This window comes from Salmo salar, chromosome ssa10, assembly GCF_905237065.1.
Source record: "Salmo salar chromosome ssa10, Ssal_v3.1, whole genome shotgun sequence".
Classification (NCBI taxonomy): domain Eukaryota; kingdom Metazoa; phylum Chordata; class Actinopteri; order Salmoniformes; family Salmonidae; genus Salmo; species Salmo salar.
Genome location: NC_059451.1, coordinates 61,797,868 through 61,815,131, shown reverse-complemented (window position 1 = coordinate 61,815,131; position 17,264 = coordinate 61,797,868). Strand labels below are relative to the sequence as shown.

The following is a 17,264-nucleotide window of genomic DNA, read 5'->3' as shown; positions in this document are numbered from 1 at the left end:
GCCGGTTAAATGGCGTCCCTTGAGAAGGTAAGAACAAGATGTATGTGAGGAGAAGTGTAGTATTGTCATAAGGAGACGTTTACTTGGAATAAGTAGGAGGAATGGAGGGAAAAGAGAGGCAGAGGAGGTCTAAGAGAGAGAGGGAGGAAGAGGGTGAGCTTGAGTTGATAAAAAATGGGGGAAAAAGAGATATGGTTTGTTAAAGAAGAATGGTAGAAAGTGTAAGCAGAGTGAGCTGAAGAGGAGGTGAATGAGGGTGAATTATCAGAGGTTGTAGGTGTGGTGGAGGCTTGTACCGAGGGTCAGGATAAAGATGAGTCTGTGACAGTAGGAGTAAAGTTTTTGGAAAAAGTGGACCCTTGCCTTTTAGCTGATCCATTTGTGGTTTCAGGGTGGGTGAGTGCTGTGGAATCGGTGAGGGTAACCAGAAGTGGACTTGTGATAATTGTTTGTGTTTCTGCTGGTCAGAGGGAGAAGGGGCTCCGCGTTAAACGAATGGGGGCAAGAAATGTGAATTGTTTTGCTCTCAAGAAATAGGGCGCCATTGAAAGGAGTGATAACTGGGGTAGCAGTAAATGTAAAAGTTAACCAACTGAAGTGGAAGATTCCCGCAGTGTTTGTGATGCTCGTCGTTTGGTGCAATGCAGACAGGGTGGCAGAACGGTGAAACAGAAGAGTCATTGTCTGTTCTTTTGAGTTTTGATGTTGAGTCTTTGCCAGACAAAGTGATGTTAGGATATATAAAGTTATCCTGTACGAGCATTTGTGGTGATGTCCCATCCTTTCAAGTTGTTTGCATGAGGTAGGACTAAATATATTTAAATAGTGGGGTAGGGTGGTGTAATTTTAACTGTATTTATTTATTATATATTTTTTGGTGAGTGTAGTGTTAGAGATGGTAGGGAATTTGTTAATGTATTTTTTTATAGCAAAGTATAAGGGAGTTGTACTCCAGTCTAGTAGGTGGCGGTCATGCAACATATTGGATGCCAACCGCCGTTAAACCACAAAGAAGAAGAAGAAGAAGAAGAAGGGGTCATGCACCTTTAACGTGTGTTTGTGGACCGCTACAATACCATAGAAGAAGACCCCTTCCCGTTTTGTTCAGTTTGGGTTCCTGGTGAATACACCCAGCTAGTGTCAACATTGGGTTTTTATAACATTTTACCTGCAAACCAGCCTAACAAAGACATATTTTCTGACAAGGAAAAAGTGCGTTTTGAGAGGATTCCACGCAATTGTATTGCAAGACTGCTAGATATGCGAGTATGTGTAGTTTAGCTAGCTAGCTAAACTGTCGTTAAATTATTGATGCTAAATCGGGATTTGCTTTGCAAATGTGTTTAGCTAGCTAGCTCACTATAAAGTCAGCCTTGGCGTATGTTATTTAAAAGTAGACAGATCACTGACTTTTCAAATCAATATTGCTAGTTAATGCTAAACTGCTAGTGTGAGATTACCTACAAGGTAACAGCCAGATAGTAAGTAATACAAGCTAGCTAACGCGTAATATTTGTAACGGGTTGTTAGCCAGTGGCAGCTAACTAGCGATACAATTTAGACGAATGTATTATTGACTAACGTTATAGTTTGTCATTATTAGACTTAAATCGGGGAGATCGAGGATGTGATCATGATTTTGTGATATGAAAACTCTTAGGCCTACCTGTACCGCTATGTCTGTCCGGTACAACTGCAGTCCTTCCGTGGGGTGATGAAATTCATACTTTTAATAAACACCTATCTTGTACAACCACCAAGCTTTCCTTAGCGCGAATGCGCTTGTGCCAATTGAATCTCAGTTTATGTAGCGAACGTTAAATGTCACGTCTCCAGTTAAGAAACACAAATGAGGAAAAACTCGGTGGTATGCGATACGTTTCTATTAAAGTATGAATTCCAGCACCCCGCGGAAGGACCGCAGTTCTACAGGACAAACATAGCGGTACAGGTAAGCGTTTTCAGAATTTGGCATTTTAACGTTTAAGTAACGTTACCGACAGATGGTGAGTCGTTGCAAGTAAATCGCGCGACCAGTCATCAATACTCAACTCTGCCTTGATATAAGAGAACAGAGTTGAGCGTTCCTCAGCTACCTAAATTCCTGACTTGGAAGACAGCATGTCTTCTAGACTTCCATGTCTAGTTGCAGGGAGTTCGTTTGAATTTAGAAAATACTCAATTATTAAATAAATATTTTGCTCCATTTAGTAATCCAACAATGTGTACTTAGCCATCTTGTCTATTTCAAATCTTATTGTTGATCGAGACAGGTTAGTGTCATGACATGCAACACTTTGGGGTGGGACACCCACCTGTCTTAATCGATGAGAGAAGATTTTAAAGACAAGATGGTGGCGTATACATTGTTGGATTACCTCATTGAGCAAAACAATAATTTTATTTAATAACCAAGCATTTTCTAAATTCAAACAAACCCCCTGTTACTAGACATGGAAATATAGAAGATGTGTTGTCTTCCAAGTTGGGAATTGAACTATTGCCGAGTAAAGGTTGGTCTGAAATTCTCTGCACTATTATTTACACTACTGTGTAACTGCTGTATGGAAGTGTTCACATTTCACCGATTTTTCAAAGTGTAGCTACTGACATTTGAGCTAGTCAGCCATATTTTATCTGGCTCTGGACATAGCTAACTGAATATATTATTATAATGTAGGTTAAAGTTTCGAGAGTTTGGTATTTTAAAGTTGTATCAGCATTTTTGTCAAAATTGAGTTAATGACATGGCCTTGTTCTGTTCAATGTTCGACCTATATAGTACTCTAAATACCCCTAATTAATGTTAAGTTCAAAATAATACAGTATAAAAAATAGCATAAACTGTTGAAACCAAAGATGATTCGGAATGTTAAAGCCAATTATCTCGATCATGTTTTTGCAGATAGAACATTGTCGTCCCAAGCTCTCGCTCCATTTCTGCTGTTGTGATCTAATTATTAGGGACTTTATCATAACAGACTGATTGAGTCATGTATTGTTGTTTGGTTAATGAAGGACTGTGGTAGGTAAATGGATGTAAACATACAATATGTCAGTGGTGTTTATTGTGCTCACTTTCATCCTGTGTCAATCTGTCTGTTCTTAGCTGGCCCCACCAATTCCTACCATCATGCCTGCTCTACTAGAGAGGCCTAAACTGTCCAATGCCATGGCACGCGCCCTGCACAAGCACATCATGCGAGAGCGAGACCGCAAGAGACAAGGTAAGAAAGAACCCTCTCTACCCAATGACACTGGGAGTTTGCAAACTCAAACAAAGTTGCAGGTAACACACTATCAACTCCTGAGCAAGGCACTGTTCCCCGTATTCAGAGGGGTTGGGTTAAATGCGGAAGACACATTTCAGTTGAATGCATTGAGTTGTACCGCTGACTAGGTATCCCCCTTTCCTGTTCTGTAACCCTCTCACCCAACCTTGTGCTACAGAGGAAGAAGAAGTAGACAAAATGATGGAGCAGAAGCAGAAGGAGGAGGAGGAAAGGAAGAGAAAGAAAGAGGTGGAGGAGAGAATGTCTTTAGATGAGACGAAAGAGCAGGTGAGTTATTGAGCTCTCTAGTGCCTCACTCTCTCTTTCGGTTCCTCTTACTTAACTCCTCTTTCTTTTTGTCCCTCTTTCTCTCCCTTAGATCATGAAGATGGGGGAGAAGCTACAGGGGCTACAAGAGGAGAAACACCAGCTCTTCCTCCAGTTGAAGAAAGTGCTCCATGAGGAGGAGAAGAGACGGAGGAAAGAACAGAGGTAAAGGCTTTACTGGCTCTGGAGGTCTTAAAAAAATCACTTATCCCTAGCCTGCTGGTCCCAGATCTGCAGGGGCTGTTTTGCAAACATCTATGGTTGTTGTTGGAAGCACATACATACAGCACATACAGATCTGGGACCACCAGGCTAATACATCCCCACATTCCCTAGCTACCTACGTATGTTATTGGCTTTTGATATGAAAGTCAGTCCTATTTGCTGATAAACTAGCATTAACATTGTTACTATACTCACACATTGTGACTATGGACAAGATCTTACTTTCTTTCCCCAATGTTTTCTTGTAGTGACATGACAACCCTGACATCTGCTACGTACCAGCCCAGCATGGCTATCCACTCAGGACAACATCTGCTTAGCATGCAAGGTAATTCACACTGATTGATGTAATACAAGAGTAATTGTCTATACACACATACTGTTAGTTGTACTATGCACATTACCAGCCTCGCTCTCTCCCTCTGTATCTTTCTCTCCATGTTACCCTCCTCTCTATATCAATGATCAGCAGGTCAAGTGAGTCATGGCCGGTCTGCTGCTCTGCTTGGAGAACGCAGTAAACAGCTCTTCCAGTCCCCTGTCCTTCCTGTGAGTGAGCAGATTTCATAAATACTAGGGTTTCCAGTATTTGGCCTCAAGCCCCTCAGTGTATGCAGCACGCACTTGTTCCTGTTGATTATAATTAGGACTTCAGTGGCTTGAGGACTGACGAATGGGGACCCAATATGCCCTGATTTTATAACGTGTTCTATACTTAATATAGGTCTGGCCTGAATGTAATCTACTAATAGTATATGGAATTTAGCAGACCCTTTTATTCAAGGCGACTTAGTACATTGAATGTGTGTGAAAACGTGTCCTGTATGTTACTTGACAGGGGCGTCACTACCAGAGCCAGCCAGGGATGAGCTCTGTGGGCGCCGAGCATGGGCAATATTCAGCCAGCCAGGCAGCCCATGGCCCCTACGGCCAGCTCACCCAGGCACAGCACGCCTCTCCCTTCGCCACCAGCCAGCATGTCCCTGTCAGCTACGCCAGCAGCTCACAGCTCAGAGGTAACCGCTTTGGATTTTCAATTTAATTGTTATTTGAGAGACGTGTTGTCTATGTGACATTGAAAGCATAATATAATGTGTATCTGGTAGCTTGGTCCCCGAACTTTTTGTTCTGGTTTGCCAATTCCTATGGTCATTGTTAAGCCAAACATATTTGACAAACAGATATGGGAGCAGTCTGTTTGTGTTGTTTTTCAAGGTGACCATGTTGTGGTCATTATGAGAATGAGAAGCTTATTGTGTATGCTGTCTGTGTGCGTGCTTAACTCGTAAACCGCTCCTTAATGCCCCCCCCCCCCCCCCATCCCCGTCTAGGTGCCTCAGCGTTCCAGGCCATGCAGTACCTGCCTCACCAGCAGCAGGGCTACGCTGTACACAGCCACTTTACCTCTCAGCCAGGTACCTTACATCTGTGTGTCTGTGTCTAATAATGTCTATAGGTTGTTGTAGGCCTCACACTTGGTATTGTGACATGTTTCATATAAGGTTTATGCGTAATGACACTGGGATGGGTGTACTGACTTAACTACTCTCTTGCTTCACTCAATTTTTCTTTGTTCACCATTTTATATTTTTTTGTCCCCAGGATTAATCCCCAGTGCTGGGATCCCTCTACAGAAGCAGCTTGAACATGCTAATCAACAATCTGGTTTCACTGACTCTGTAAGTTCATTGGGCCCCATATAGACTGGCAAAATAGCATGGCACAGGATGATATGGTTATATAACAGTGCTATAAACCATAGTGTTTAAACAATGCATTTAAGAGGTTGACCACAAGCAGTGTACTGTATTTCAGTTTGTGAGCGGGTCATCTGTGGTTAACTCACACGTAACTGGCCCTTAATCTTTTTCTGCTGTGTTTTTGTGGTGACTTCAGAGTACTCTACGGCCCATGCACCCTCAGACTCTTCATGCCTGTGCTGCAGGCCTGCTGCCTACCCCCTCCCTCGCAGTGCAGATCCCTGCTGCCAAGGTAAAGCCCACCCACCCTCCATACACACCTACCCTGGGTCATGTTCATTAGGGCACACAGCAAAATGTTTTGCAATGAAAAACCAAAACAAGTGTTTCTTATTGGAAGCGTTCAGTTAGTACCTTTCCATTTCACTCCACTTTTTTCAGTTTTGTGCCTAATGAACACAACCCTGCTTTATGCATTGCTCTCTTCCTTCTATGGTATGAAACACACCACAGGGTTACGAAGTCAATTAGCTTTGTTAATTCATAACCTCATGTCTTCTTTTCCTGCGCCTCCTGTTCTGTGTGAATAGTCTGGCTTACCGTATGCCCATCCCCCCCGTCCAGCCTCTCCGGGAAGCTTTACCCATGGAACACCTCCACAGCAGGCTCACCCAGTGAGTATCCTATCAGACATCACCCACATCTGAGCAGCACAACCCCTTATATACAGCCTTGGTGCTGCCAGATAGATCAAATGGCCTCGACCACATACAATGAATACGTCATGAAAATCAACACCAGTCGTGTAATAATATGGTTTAGAGTATTCATCCCTGCTTTAGTCTAAAATAGTGGTCTTCAACCTTTTTTTGCCCAGGCAAACCGGTGACCCATTGCTTGTCTTGTGAATAATGGCAAGGACAAGTAATCAACATGTTAAAATGAATAGATTTGGTCAATAGCTTTTCATTATTTTGATCTCCCCACATTATAATTGGAGAAGTGTAATCTCTAATATAGCCTATGGGCTAGAAAGTTAACTCCAAGCTAGGGCTAGGACGATTATGGAATTTAGTGTAACGATTGTCATGCAAATGACCACAGATGCTAGCTGTGTTCGAATACCCATACTGTATACTACATACTTAATGAGTATATACTACATACTATGTACTATTAGTTCATTTTAGTATACTGTAAACGAACAGTATGCTTTCAGTTGAGCATACTAGCTCTTTGCATGTCTACCGGAAGTTGATGCTGTTGCTAGCTAGTTAGCATAACAAATTACTAGTTAGACATTTTACAACTTCGGGTGTGTTCTTAAATTAAATCTGGAGTGCCAGAGTGCGCTCGTAAATTCAGAACGTTGTCAGATTGTCCGTTTGTAAATTCAGAGCGGTTCGCTCTCGGTGTGCACACTGGATGCTCGGGCCGAGGAGTCGGGTTGATTTGAGTGTTCTGACCTTAAAAAGGCAGTCAAGCACCCAAGCTAAAGTTGGCTAGCTACTTCCAGACACAAATGAGACCACTCTGACCATTTCACTCGCCCTAGCAGAGCTGGTTAGGCAGTTTTCATGTTATCCAGAGCGTTTGTGGCTGTGACTGTGCTGCTGGCAACAATTTAATTACGCTTTTTTTGCCAACATTTACTGACACCGGCCATATTCAAGGGGTGTTGAGCGCTCGTAAATTCATTATTCTGCACTGTCTGGTACACTCAGATGAGAGTGCTCTGAAATTGGAGTAGATAGCCAGAGCGAATTTACGAAAGCACCCGAATGTCCATTGTGAACGCGCAACGACACGCGCAACGACTATACCATTTAGTAAGCTAAGAATGACGGGAATAATGAAGTCAGTAAACGTTGGTTAGTTAGTTAGCCTATGGTTAATATACTGGCAAGTTTGATGTTTAAGTAGCCAACTAACGTTAGGAAGCTAGCTAAGAACATACCAGTACATACTACTGTAATGATACGTTATGTTGTTTGTAAGGACAGCGTAGCTAACAAATTGTCAGCCAATATAACGTGTAAGGTAACTTATTTGAAAAGTCATTACTTTATTACATTGCTCCACATTTTCTTAACATTTGTCATAATTAGTTAAAGCAATGAATTTGTATCTGCTATGGTTGTACTTCGACTGCATGTTTTCTTCAAATCTGGAAACGATGTGAAGCCACGCCCATTTCCTGAAGAATTGCATTAAGGGCCCGAAAGTACGGAAATAGTGTCCTCTGCGTGTGTACTTCATATTTTGGCAAATTTAGTACGACGTTCTAGAACTTTTGGCCTACTAACTATATCTATACTATGACCAATAAGCATACCTTATACTCAATTCACGTAATAAATAGTATGGTTAGTGCGGTTAGTATGAGTATTCGAACACAGCTATTGTCATTTTTGTAAAAAAAAAAGAAATTGTATTGCATCTTTGAAAGACATACCTAATGAATACAACTTGTCGTGGAAATACTAATCAATAATGAGGAGAGACAAGGTCTATCACCAATCAGGATATTACTTTATTCAAAACTTATTAACATCGATTCATTATTGCAATAATGAAGCTGGTCAATGAACCACCCTAGATGATTCGTTGAGAGCCCAACGAGCGGATTTGAGCCACAGCATTTTATAGCAAAATGCATCCTCCTGAATGTTCATGACAAACAACAGATGCATGGAATGGGTAACAAGGTTAAGATTTGTATGAAAGATACTAATAATTCACTGTTTTCAAAGACTGTTTTCATTGTGTGGAAACCAGGGTCTGGCCCCCAAAAGAAGGTTTCCCTCATCATTATCCATACCCGAGCCATCCTCAACCTGGTACCTCCCGGCACACAAACACCAACTCATGCTATGGAATGCGGTTTTTAGGCTTTATCACCAAAGACATGGTAAATCCACTGTCAGCATTAAGCCCCCAGAGGCCCAACTCAGAAGACCCCGCACAGATGAGTTTTCTAAAAACCCTATTCTATGCCATAAAACAACCATTTGAGGCAATAACAGTATTATAACATAATCTTGTAATTTTTCCCAACCTAAAAGTAAATTACAAGGTTTTAAAACATGAATTCACATGTAGAAAACAAATAGGTCATCAAACAACTTTTAACTGAAAACATATAGAAAAAAACTGCCTTGCACTAGTATTCTGCTCCTGAACAAGGCAGTTCCTAGGCCGTCATTGAAAATAAGAATTTGTTCTTAACTGACTTGCCTAGTTAAATAAAGGTAAAATAAATACAAAAAATACTACCATTTGTAAATTGGTTCATTGAGCCTTTTAACCTTGACATAAAATGATCCTTCATTGGGAATGATATAAACATTAATATTGTTAAGAAAAGATCAGCAATCTAAATCAGAGTACATTTTTTATGAGTACGAAACAAAACATGTTGATACTGAGCATACTTCCCTTGGTCAGCATAGTGGAAATAACTATTTCCATCCCAGAAACTAAAATTAGCATATCTTGTTGGACAAATCCAGGTAGTGAATACCGGTTTAAGTAAAATGTATTGCGTTGGTGCCTAATGAACATGACCCAGGACAAGCAACATGATTCCACTATTTATAAGGCAACACCTATAGGTCAAATAGTTTAGGGACACTTTCAGTCTCAGGATCTGGGCATGCTAGTACACAACAATCAAAACAATCAATCCATAATACATTAATTTCTTCACTCATAGTTATTAACATACTAAATTCAATCAGTCAGTTTTAAAAGTCATTCAGTTTCCAAATTGTAATCAAAACCAAATTATCCAACCCAAATTTAGAATGACATTGCTCATTGATTGACATTTGTCCTATCACTCAAAGTTAAAACCCTCAATTTAACACATATCAGTATTGGCAGAATGTACATGTATATTAACATGCAGTATAATTACCCTATAATTCTAGTATTAATCAGTATCTTAATGCATTGTTAATCAACATTTCTATAAATTTAGCAGTGTGTAGACCTCAATTAACCTGATACCCCAAAATAAACAATTTTAAGACAAGTCTAATTCAATTATGGGCACTGTTGACCCCCCCCCCCCCCCCATTCTTCTGGTGTGTCTTCTTCAGATAGCTTTACAGTTCAAAGTGGAAGGCCCATGATAATGTCCCAATTTCAATATCTCACCTGGGCCGCTACAACCTTTACCACCCGTTATGTCTTGTCCATTTGTCAACAAGTATACCAGCAACATAAGAGAAGCTTTGGAACAGATCTCTCCCAATGCTCACTCCATGTGGACTCCTGTCACACTCCTGAGAGAAAAGGCATGAGAGAAAAAAACTGTTGATAGCTTCGATTGGATGCTGTCCACCTGTTGCTGGCTCGGACTCCGGTCTCTCGGTAGAAATGGTGCGGACAGGGCCGTATTGAACGCCTTTGTCACTCTTCTTCAGCCGGTTAGAGGGGGTTCACACCGTTCTCGACCAAATTATCCCTGCCATGCATCAAGAGAGGGCAGATCAGAACAACAATTTAGTTCAGTTCATTTCTGATTCAGAAAATCCAGACAAGCATTGATTATAAGACAAACTATTACTTTCACCAATTATTCTTAATACACATTTCTAAAAACTTGTCAGAGAATAACAACACATTCTGTTGAAACAATTTTTTCAAATTGGCTTATGCTCCCCTCATCGCAGAGCCACAGGATCGGGAAGTTAGACCTCTAACCCATCGGGAGAAATCCCAACAATCCAGCAGACCCAATCTGGTGAGATTTGTATCAAAACAGAACAAACAACACGACAATACACTCCTTCATATACAGTTGAAGTCTGAAGTTTACATGCATTTAAACTCAGATGTTCACAATTCCTGACATTTAATCCTAGTAAAAATTCCCTGTTTTAGGTCAGTTAGGATCACCACTATTTTAAGAATGTGAAATCTGAATAATAGTAGCGAGAATGATTTATTTCAGCTTTTATTACTTTCATCACATTCCCATTGGGTCAGAAGTTTACATACACTCAATTAGTATTTGGTAGCATTGCCTTTAAATTGTTTAACTTGGGTCAAGCATTTCGGGTAGCCTTCCACAAGCTTCCCACAATAAGTTGGGTGAATTTTGGACCATTCCTCCTGACAGAGCTGGTGTAACTGAGTCAGGCCAAATGCTATTGAAATGATGGAAGTAAATCCTGCAAATAATCCAATTAAAATTATTTGTAGTCTTAACTTCTTACGGATCATTGGGACGCTAGCGTCTCACCTCGACAACCCTCGGTGAAATTGCAGAGCGCGAAATTCAAATTTCAAAAATCGTAATATTAACTTCTGTCCCACCCTAGTCAACAGCCAGTGGAATCGCGTGGCGCGAAATACAAATACCTCAAAAATGCTATAACTTCAATTTCTCAAACATATTACTATTTTACACCATTTTAAAGACAAGACTCTTGTTAATCTAACCACATTGTCCGATTTCAAAAAGGCTTTACAGCGAAAGCAAAACATTAGATTATGTCAGGAGAGTACCCTGCCAAAAATAATCACACAGCCATTTTCAAAGCAAGCATATATGTTACAAAAACCAAAACCACAGCTAAATGCAGCACTAACCTTTGATGATCTTCATCAGATGACACTCCTAGGACATTATGTTATACAATACATGCATGTTTTGTTCAATCAAGTTCATATTTATATCAAAAACCAGCTTTTTACATTAGCATGTGATGTTCAGAACTAGCATACCCACCGAAAACTTCCGGTGAATTTACTAAATTACTCGTGATAAACGTTGACAAAATACATAACAATTATTTTAAGAATTATAGATACAGAACTCCTTTATGCAATCGTGGTGTCAGATTTTAAAATAGCTTTTCGGCGAAAGCACATTTTGCAATATTCTGAGTACATAGCTCGGCCATCACGGCTAGCTATTTTGACACCCACCAAGTTTGGGGCTCACTAACTCAGAATTACTATTAGAAAAATTGGATTACCTTTGCTGTTCTTCGTCAGAATGCACTCCCAGGACTTCTACTTCAACAACAACATGTTGTTTTGGTTCCAAATAATCCATAGTTATATTCAAATAGCACCGTTTTGTTCGTGCGTTCAGGTCACTATCCGAAGGGTGACGCGCGAGCGCATTTCGTGACATTTAAAAAAAAAAAAATATTCAATTTCCGTACTTAGAGCATGTCAAACGCTGTTTAACCTCTATGGGCTAGGTGGGACGCTAGCGTCCCCCCCGTGGTGCACTCCATCAACAGCAGGTGCATTTCAAGAGCGGCAAATTTGAAACCAAATAAATGTCAAAATTCAAATTTTTCAAACATACAACTATCTTACACCCTTTGAAAGATAAACATCTCCTTAATCTAACCACGTTGTCCGATTTCAAAAAGGTTTTACGGCGAAAGCATAAAGTTAGATTATGTTAGGAGAGTACATTGACAATAGCTGTGTGTAATGTTTTGTCAATTCAAAGACAGGGTCACCAAAACCATAAAACCAGCTAAAATGATGCACTAACCTTTTACAATCTCCATCAGATGACACTCCTAGGACATTATGTTAGACAATGCATGCATTTTTAGTTCTATCAAGTTCATATTTATATCCAAAAACAGCGTTTTACTATGGCATTGATGTTGAGGAAATCGTTTCCCTCCAATAACCGGCAGTCAAGTCAGCATCACAAATTAAATAATTAAAATTAGAAAACATTGGTAAAATATTATATTGTCATTTAAAGAATTATAGATTTACATCTCTTGAATGCAATCAACTTGCCAGATTTAAAAATAACCTTACTGGGAAATCACACTTTGCAATAATCTGAGCACTGCGCCCAGAAAAATACGCGTTGCGATACAGACTAGCCGCCATGTTGGGGAGATCTAAAATCAAAAATAATCCATTACCTTTGATTCTCTTCATCAGATGTCACTTCCAGGTATCACAGGTCCATAACGAATGTAGTTTTGTTCAAAAAAGCTCATCATTTATGTCCAAAAATCTCCGTCTTGTTAGCACATGATCTAAGCCCGCCGGACTTCACTTCATGAACGAGGGGAAAAAATATATATACGTTCGTTCAAACATGTCAAACGTTGTATAGCATAAATCATTAGGGCCTTTTTTAACCAGAACATGAATAATATTCAAGGTGGACGAATGCATTCTCTTTTATAACGTATTGGAACGAGGGTACCCAACATGAACTCGCGCGCCAGAGTCTAATCGGCCATCACCGTTCCATGGCTCTTGTTCGGGTCTGGCCCCCAAAAGAAGGTTTCCCTCATCATTATCCATACCCGAGCCATCCACCCTGGTACTGCCCGGCACACAAACACCAACTCATGCTATGGAATGCGGTCTTTAGGTTTTTATCACTAAAGGCATGGTAAATCCACTGTCAGCATTAAGCCCCCTGAGGCCCAACTTGGAAGACCACGCACAGATGAGTGTTCTAAAAACCCTATTCTACTCCATAAAACAACCATTTGATGCATTAACAGTAATATAACAATCTTGTAATTTCGCCCACAACAAACTACGACATACCTAATGAATAGAACACAGTATTCACACCCCTGTCTTAAGAACAGATGGTTTTGACCACTTCTTCTGGAAATGAAGCTTCTACTCCAAACTGCCTTTCTGCGCGTTTAAGTATTACTAACTTTACCCACTTCATGTAAAAAGGAAAAACTTATATTTCGTAAACTATAGCTACTTGAATATAAAGTTTAATCCCCCTTCTCAAATAAACGATTATGATGACTATTATACGATAATTGTGCCAGACCTACTCCAAACATGTTTGCCAATAGCAGCTGTTTAAACAAAGGTTAACAATGGTTTGGCAAAAATGAATGTCCAAGTCAAGAAAGCTTGCCAGCATCACTTGCCACGACTGGTACTCGCGGGGGCTTTTTCAAAGCCTATGTCAGATACTCCAGTGACTGAAATTAGCTCCAAAAAGTGTAATTTTCTCAATATTAGAAGTTGAGAAATAAATATGAAGATATTCCCCTTTTCTGCTGTATGGTATGTAAATCAAAATCGGTTTAGTCTGCTGTTGCTAGCGATATTCATTAAAATATTGAAATAAACTAAATATTTTTCCACTTATTTTATATATTTTCGTGGACCCACTGCAGTAATTCCGCGGACCCCCGGTTGAATAACCCTGGGCTAGAGGCACCCTAGTTTTGATTTGACTGACTCAAGTATATTCTCATATTATATATTCTCATGTTTAGTTGGAAGTGATACTTAGAAAACTAGATTCTACTTCTATTGTATGATGTTTCCAAATGATCTATTCATGCTCTTTTGTTTCAATTTTGCAGACAACGTTTCAGAGCTCTCCTCAACCCACCCCTCGGCATGCCTACCTCTCCCACAGCCAATCAGGACAGAGGTTCTACCACCACAACAAGTAACACCCACCACCAGCAATTACTGAAGGGCATCATTCTCCACACAGTTTGTCTTCAACTGCTAACATAGTACATCAATGCAGTTTCTTCTGCGAAAAGACTCTACTGTCAGTATATATAAGCATGTTTTTTTTTCCTATATTAGTATTTCAGTAGAATCAATCATGACATAACATGAGAGAATTTGTATATTCAGAACAATGGTGCTGTTTACATTGTTGATGTATTACCAAATTAAACCAATCTTAAATGCTCTGTGCTCCTCACTTTTTACTGATAATAAAAGCCTCTTAAAATACTCTTATTTTAATCTTATTTAACTAATTTTAAATGATTCAATGTAAACCAATTTCAAGGCCCATGGAGAAAATGATCATTTGCAAGGAAGAACATTCCTCTTCCATTCACATAAACATATTTGTGGAAGCCATATTTTCCCTTAACTTTTTTAATTAAAAAAGAAGTTGTTTACAACTGAATTTTATTAAATTGTACTTGAAAACTTAACATGGAATTTTTAATGCGGAAGTGTATGATGATGTGTTACAAGGGAACATTTGACAAGATACATGTGGGAGGGAAGTGAGTGTGTTAAATCTTTGTAAAAACGAAAGAGAGAAATTTGCGATTAGGGCTTGGAATAGAAAAATGTATTTACACAGAGGTCATTCACAAGAGGTAAAGCATAAACAAATAGTGACAGGAACACATACTGTAATTTCCGGACTATAAGCTGCAACTTTTTTCCCACGCTTTGAACCTCGCGGCTTAAACAATGACGCGGCTAATATATGCATTTTTTTCCCGCTTTCAATTTTTTTTTCTCCAAAAAAACACATTCTGTGACGTGCTCAGTTTTTGGGCGGCATTAAGCTTTCATTAGACCAATGAAATTGCCTAACGGGTTAAGGTCAAACAACTTTTTTGTTTACTTTTTAGATTAAATCGAGCGCTCTCAAACTTCCCATCATTCTGATTACGGTAGTCATTTTGTCACACTCATCATGGCAAAGACACGGAGAAATGCATATGATGCAGCTTTCAAGTTGAAGGCGATTGATCTGGCTGTTGGAAAAGGAAATAGAGCTGCTGCACGGGAGCTTGGTCTTAATGAGTCGATGATAAGACGTTGGAAACAGCAGCGTGAGGAATTGACTCAGTGCAAAAAGACAACTAAAGCTTACTGCTAATTTTTCATTTTTTGTTACAAGCCGTGTTTCGTTAAAGCCTATTTATTTTTGTTACAAGCCGTGTTTCGTTAAAGCCTGTGTAAAGTTAATTTGTTTCAATGTACCGGTAGGCACCTGCGGCTTATAGACATGTGTGGCTTATTTATGTTCAAAATAATATATATTTTTTAATTCAGTGGGTGCGGCTTATATTCAGGTGCGCTCAATAGTCCGGAAATTACGGTACTGAAGAGTCTTGAATATATGCCAGTCTGTGTGGGCGAGAAGCGCGTCGGAAGTTGACTATGCACTTTTTAGTGGTAAGGTGGCAAGGGAGAGTGCGAAAACAATAAGAAAAAATGACCTCGTCTCTTCAGTGACTCGTCGTTTTTCATTATTTCAACTTAACAGAATGTAAGAGTTGGTCGAGATGGATATCAAATTATAGCCTACAGGTTTTTGGTTTCGACACCTGTTTCCTTCTGGATTTTACTCTTCAAATTGCTACAGGACTGATGAAACTGAAACCAGTGTTTTGTTTGAATGAATCAGTGAGTTGGCTTTCCTAGAGTTGAAAGCACCAGGATAGTTCTCTGTGTGTTGTATCGATTTGTGAATTATGTATAGCTGCTTTTGGAATGTGAGTGTTATATTCCACTTTTTCCTTTTTGTTCTTGTATATAAGCTTGGGCCGTATACAGATTGTCATAACTTCATGCCGACCTTGTGCCATACCGGGATATTCTGTAATACCGGCATTGTTTTTCAACCCCACTGATACTATGTAATCCGAAGATTAGCAATGCTAACAAGTACAGGTAAAATCCCATAGAGAACGGTAACTAAATGCTAACGAGCGCATTGCAAAAATGTTGTTCAGTTTCTGACCTAAACTATACAAGTAAATCAAAATTGCTACTCACAGTTTGTGGCACGCTACTAAATTAGCAAACCAAATGCACATTTTAAACAGTTAACTTAATAGTTATAAAATATCTAGCTAGCAAACATTTAGTTGTGAATTCCATACTGTAATTAGATCACCTGGCGCATACTGCACAACAGTGAGTGAGTGACACAAGGATCCGGTCTCTCGTGTACTTGTAAACAAACACCGCGTGACACGTGAATGGGAACTGCGATAAGCTTCATAATAATGTGACAGGTGAAATTAAGAACACAATGTTATTTATCTAACGTATTGCACAAGTTGATTGCAGGTATTTACTTAAAAGGTAGCTACAAATATTCAGATTTATTAAAAACTTCAAAGAAATATTTTCAACAGTATTGAAAAACAATCCCATGGCTTTTTCCAAATACCCCGGTATACGGTATACCACCCAAGCCTAATTGTATTTATTTTTATTTCACCTTTATTTAACCAGGTAGGCTAGTTGAGAACAAGTTCTCATTTACAACTGCGACCTGGCCTAGATAAAGCAAAGCAGTGCAACACAAACAACAACACAGGGTTACACATGGAATAAACAAACATACAGCCAATAATACAATAGAAAAAGTCTATATACCGTGTGTGCAAATGAGGTAGGATAAGGGAGGTAAGGCAATAAATAGGCCATAGTGGTGAAATAATTACAGTATAGCAATTAAACACTGGAGTGATAGATGTGCAGAAGACGAATGTGCAAGTAGAGATACGGGGGTGCAACGGAGCAAAATAAATAACAGTATGGGGATGAGGTAGTTGGATGGGCTATTTACAGATGGGCCATGTACAGGTGCAGTGATCTGTGAGCTGCTCTGACAGCTGGTGCTTAAAGCTAGGGAGGGAGATATCAGTCTCCAGCTTAAGTGATTTTTGTTGTTCGTTCCAGTCATTGGCAGCAGAGAACTGGAAGGAAAGGCAGCCAAACGAGGAATTGGCTTTGTGGGTGACCAGTGAAATATACCTGCTGGAGCACGTGCTACGGGTGGGTGCTGCTATAGTGATCAGGGAGCTGAGATAAGGCGGGGCTTTACATTCCAAAGACTTATAGATGACCTGGAGCCAGTGGGTTTGGCGACGAATATGAAGCGAGGGCCAGCCAACGAGAGCATACAGGTCGCAGTGGTGGGTAGTATATGGGGCTTGGTGACAAAATGGATGGCACTGTGATAGACTGCATC

General features: G+C 39.8%; 1 protein-coding gene across 6 annotated transcripts; it reads left to right on the top strand.

Annotated features, from left to right (window-relative positions):
- Positions 1–1,022: 1,022 nt before the first annotated feature.
- Positions 1,023–14,263, top strand: LOC106560688 (G protein pathway suppressor 2). 6 transcript variants are annotated; one of them, XM_014123808.2, is made up of 13 exons: positions 1,292–1,951; positions 3,110–3,227; positions 3,451–3,560; positions 3,652–3,764; positions 4,073–4,152; positions 4,294–4,373; positions 4,663–4,840; positions 5,156–5,239; positions 5,427–5,503; positions 5,721–5,816; positions 6,115–6,198; positions 10,204–10,274; positions 13,876–14,263. In XM_014123808.2, exons 1-12 carry the CDS (start codon positions 1,850–1,852, stop codon positions 10,231–10,233), a joined length of 1,152 nt encoding a protein of 383 aa, XP_013979283.1. In that variant the 5' UTR covers positions 1,292–1,849; the 3' UTR covers positions 10,234–10,274; positions 13,876–14,263. The 6 variants fall into 6 exon arrangements, with proteins under 6 accessions (XP_013979285.1, XP_013979284.1, XP_013979286.1 ...); XM_014123810.2 differs by lacking the exons at positions 1,292–1,951; positions 10,204–10,274 and adding an exon at positions 1,023–1,212; XM_014123809.2 differs by lacking the exons at positions 1,292–1,951; positions 10,204–10,274 and adding an exon at positions 1,023–1,266.
- Positions 14,264–17,264: the final 3,001 nt, after the last annotated feature.

What these genes read in the sequence shown, in the direction of transcription:
- LOC106560688 (XM_014123806.2), top strand. Translation starts at nt 1,850, where the DNA reads ATGAGGAAAAACTCGGTGGTATGCGATACGTTTCTATTAAAGTATGAA. An exon ending in GCGAGACCGCAAGAGACAAG is followed by an intron (nt 3,228 to 3,450) that starts GTAAGAAAGAAC and finishes CTTGTGCTACAG; the next exon opens with AGGAAGAAGAAGTAGACAAA. An exon ending in CCACTTTACCTCTCAGCCAG is followed by an intron (nt 5,240 to 5,426) that starts GTACCTTACATC and finishes TTTTGTCCCCAG; the next exon opens with GATTAATCCCCAGTGCTGGG.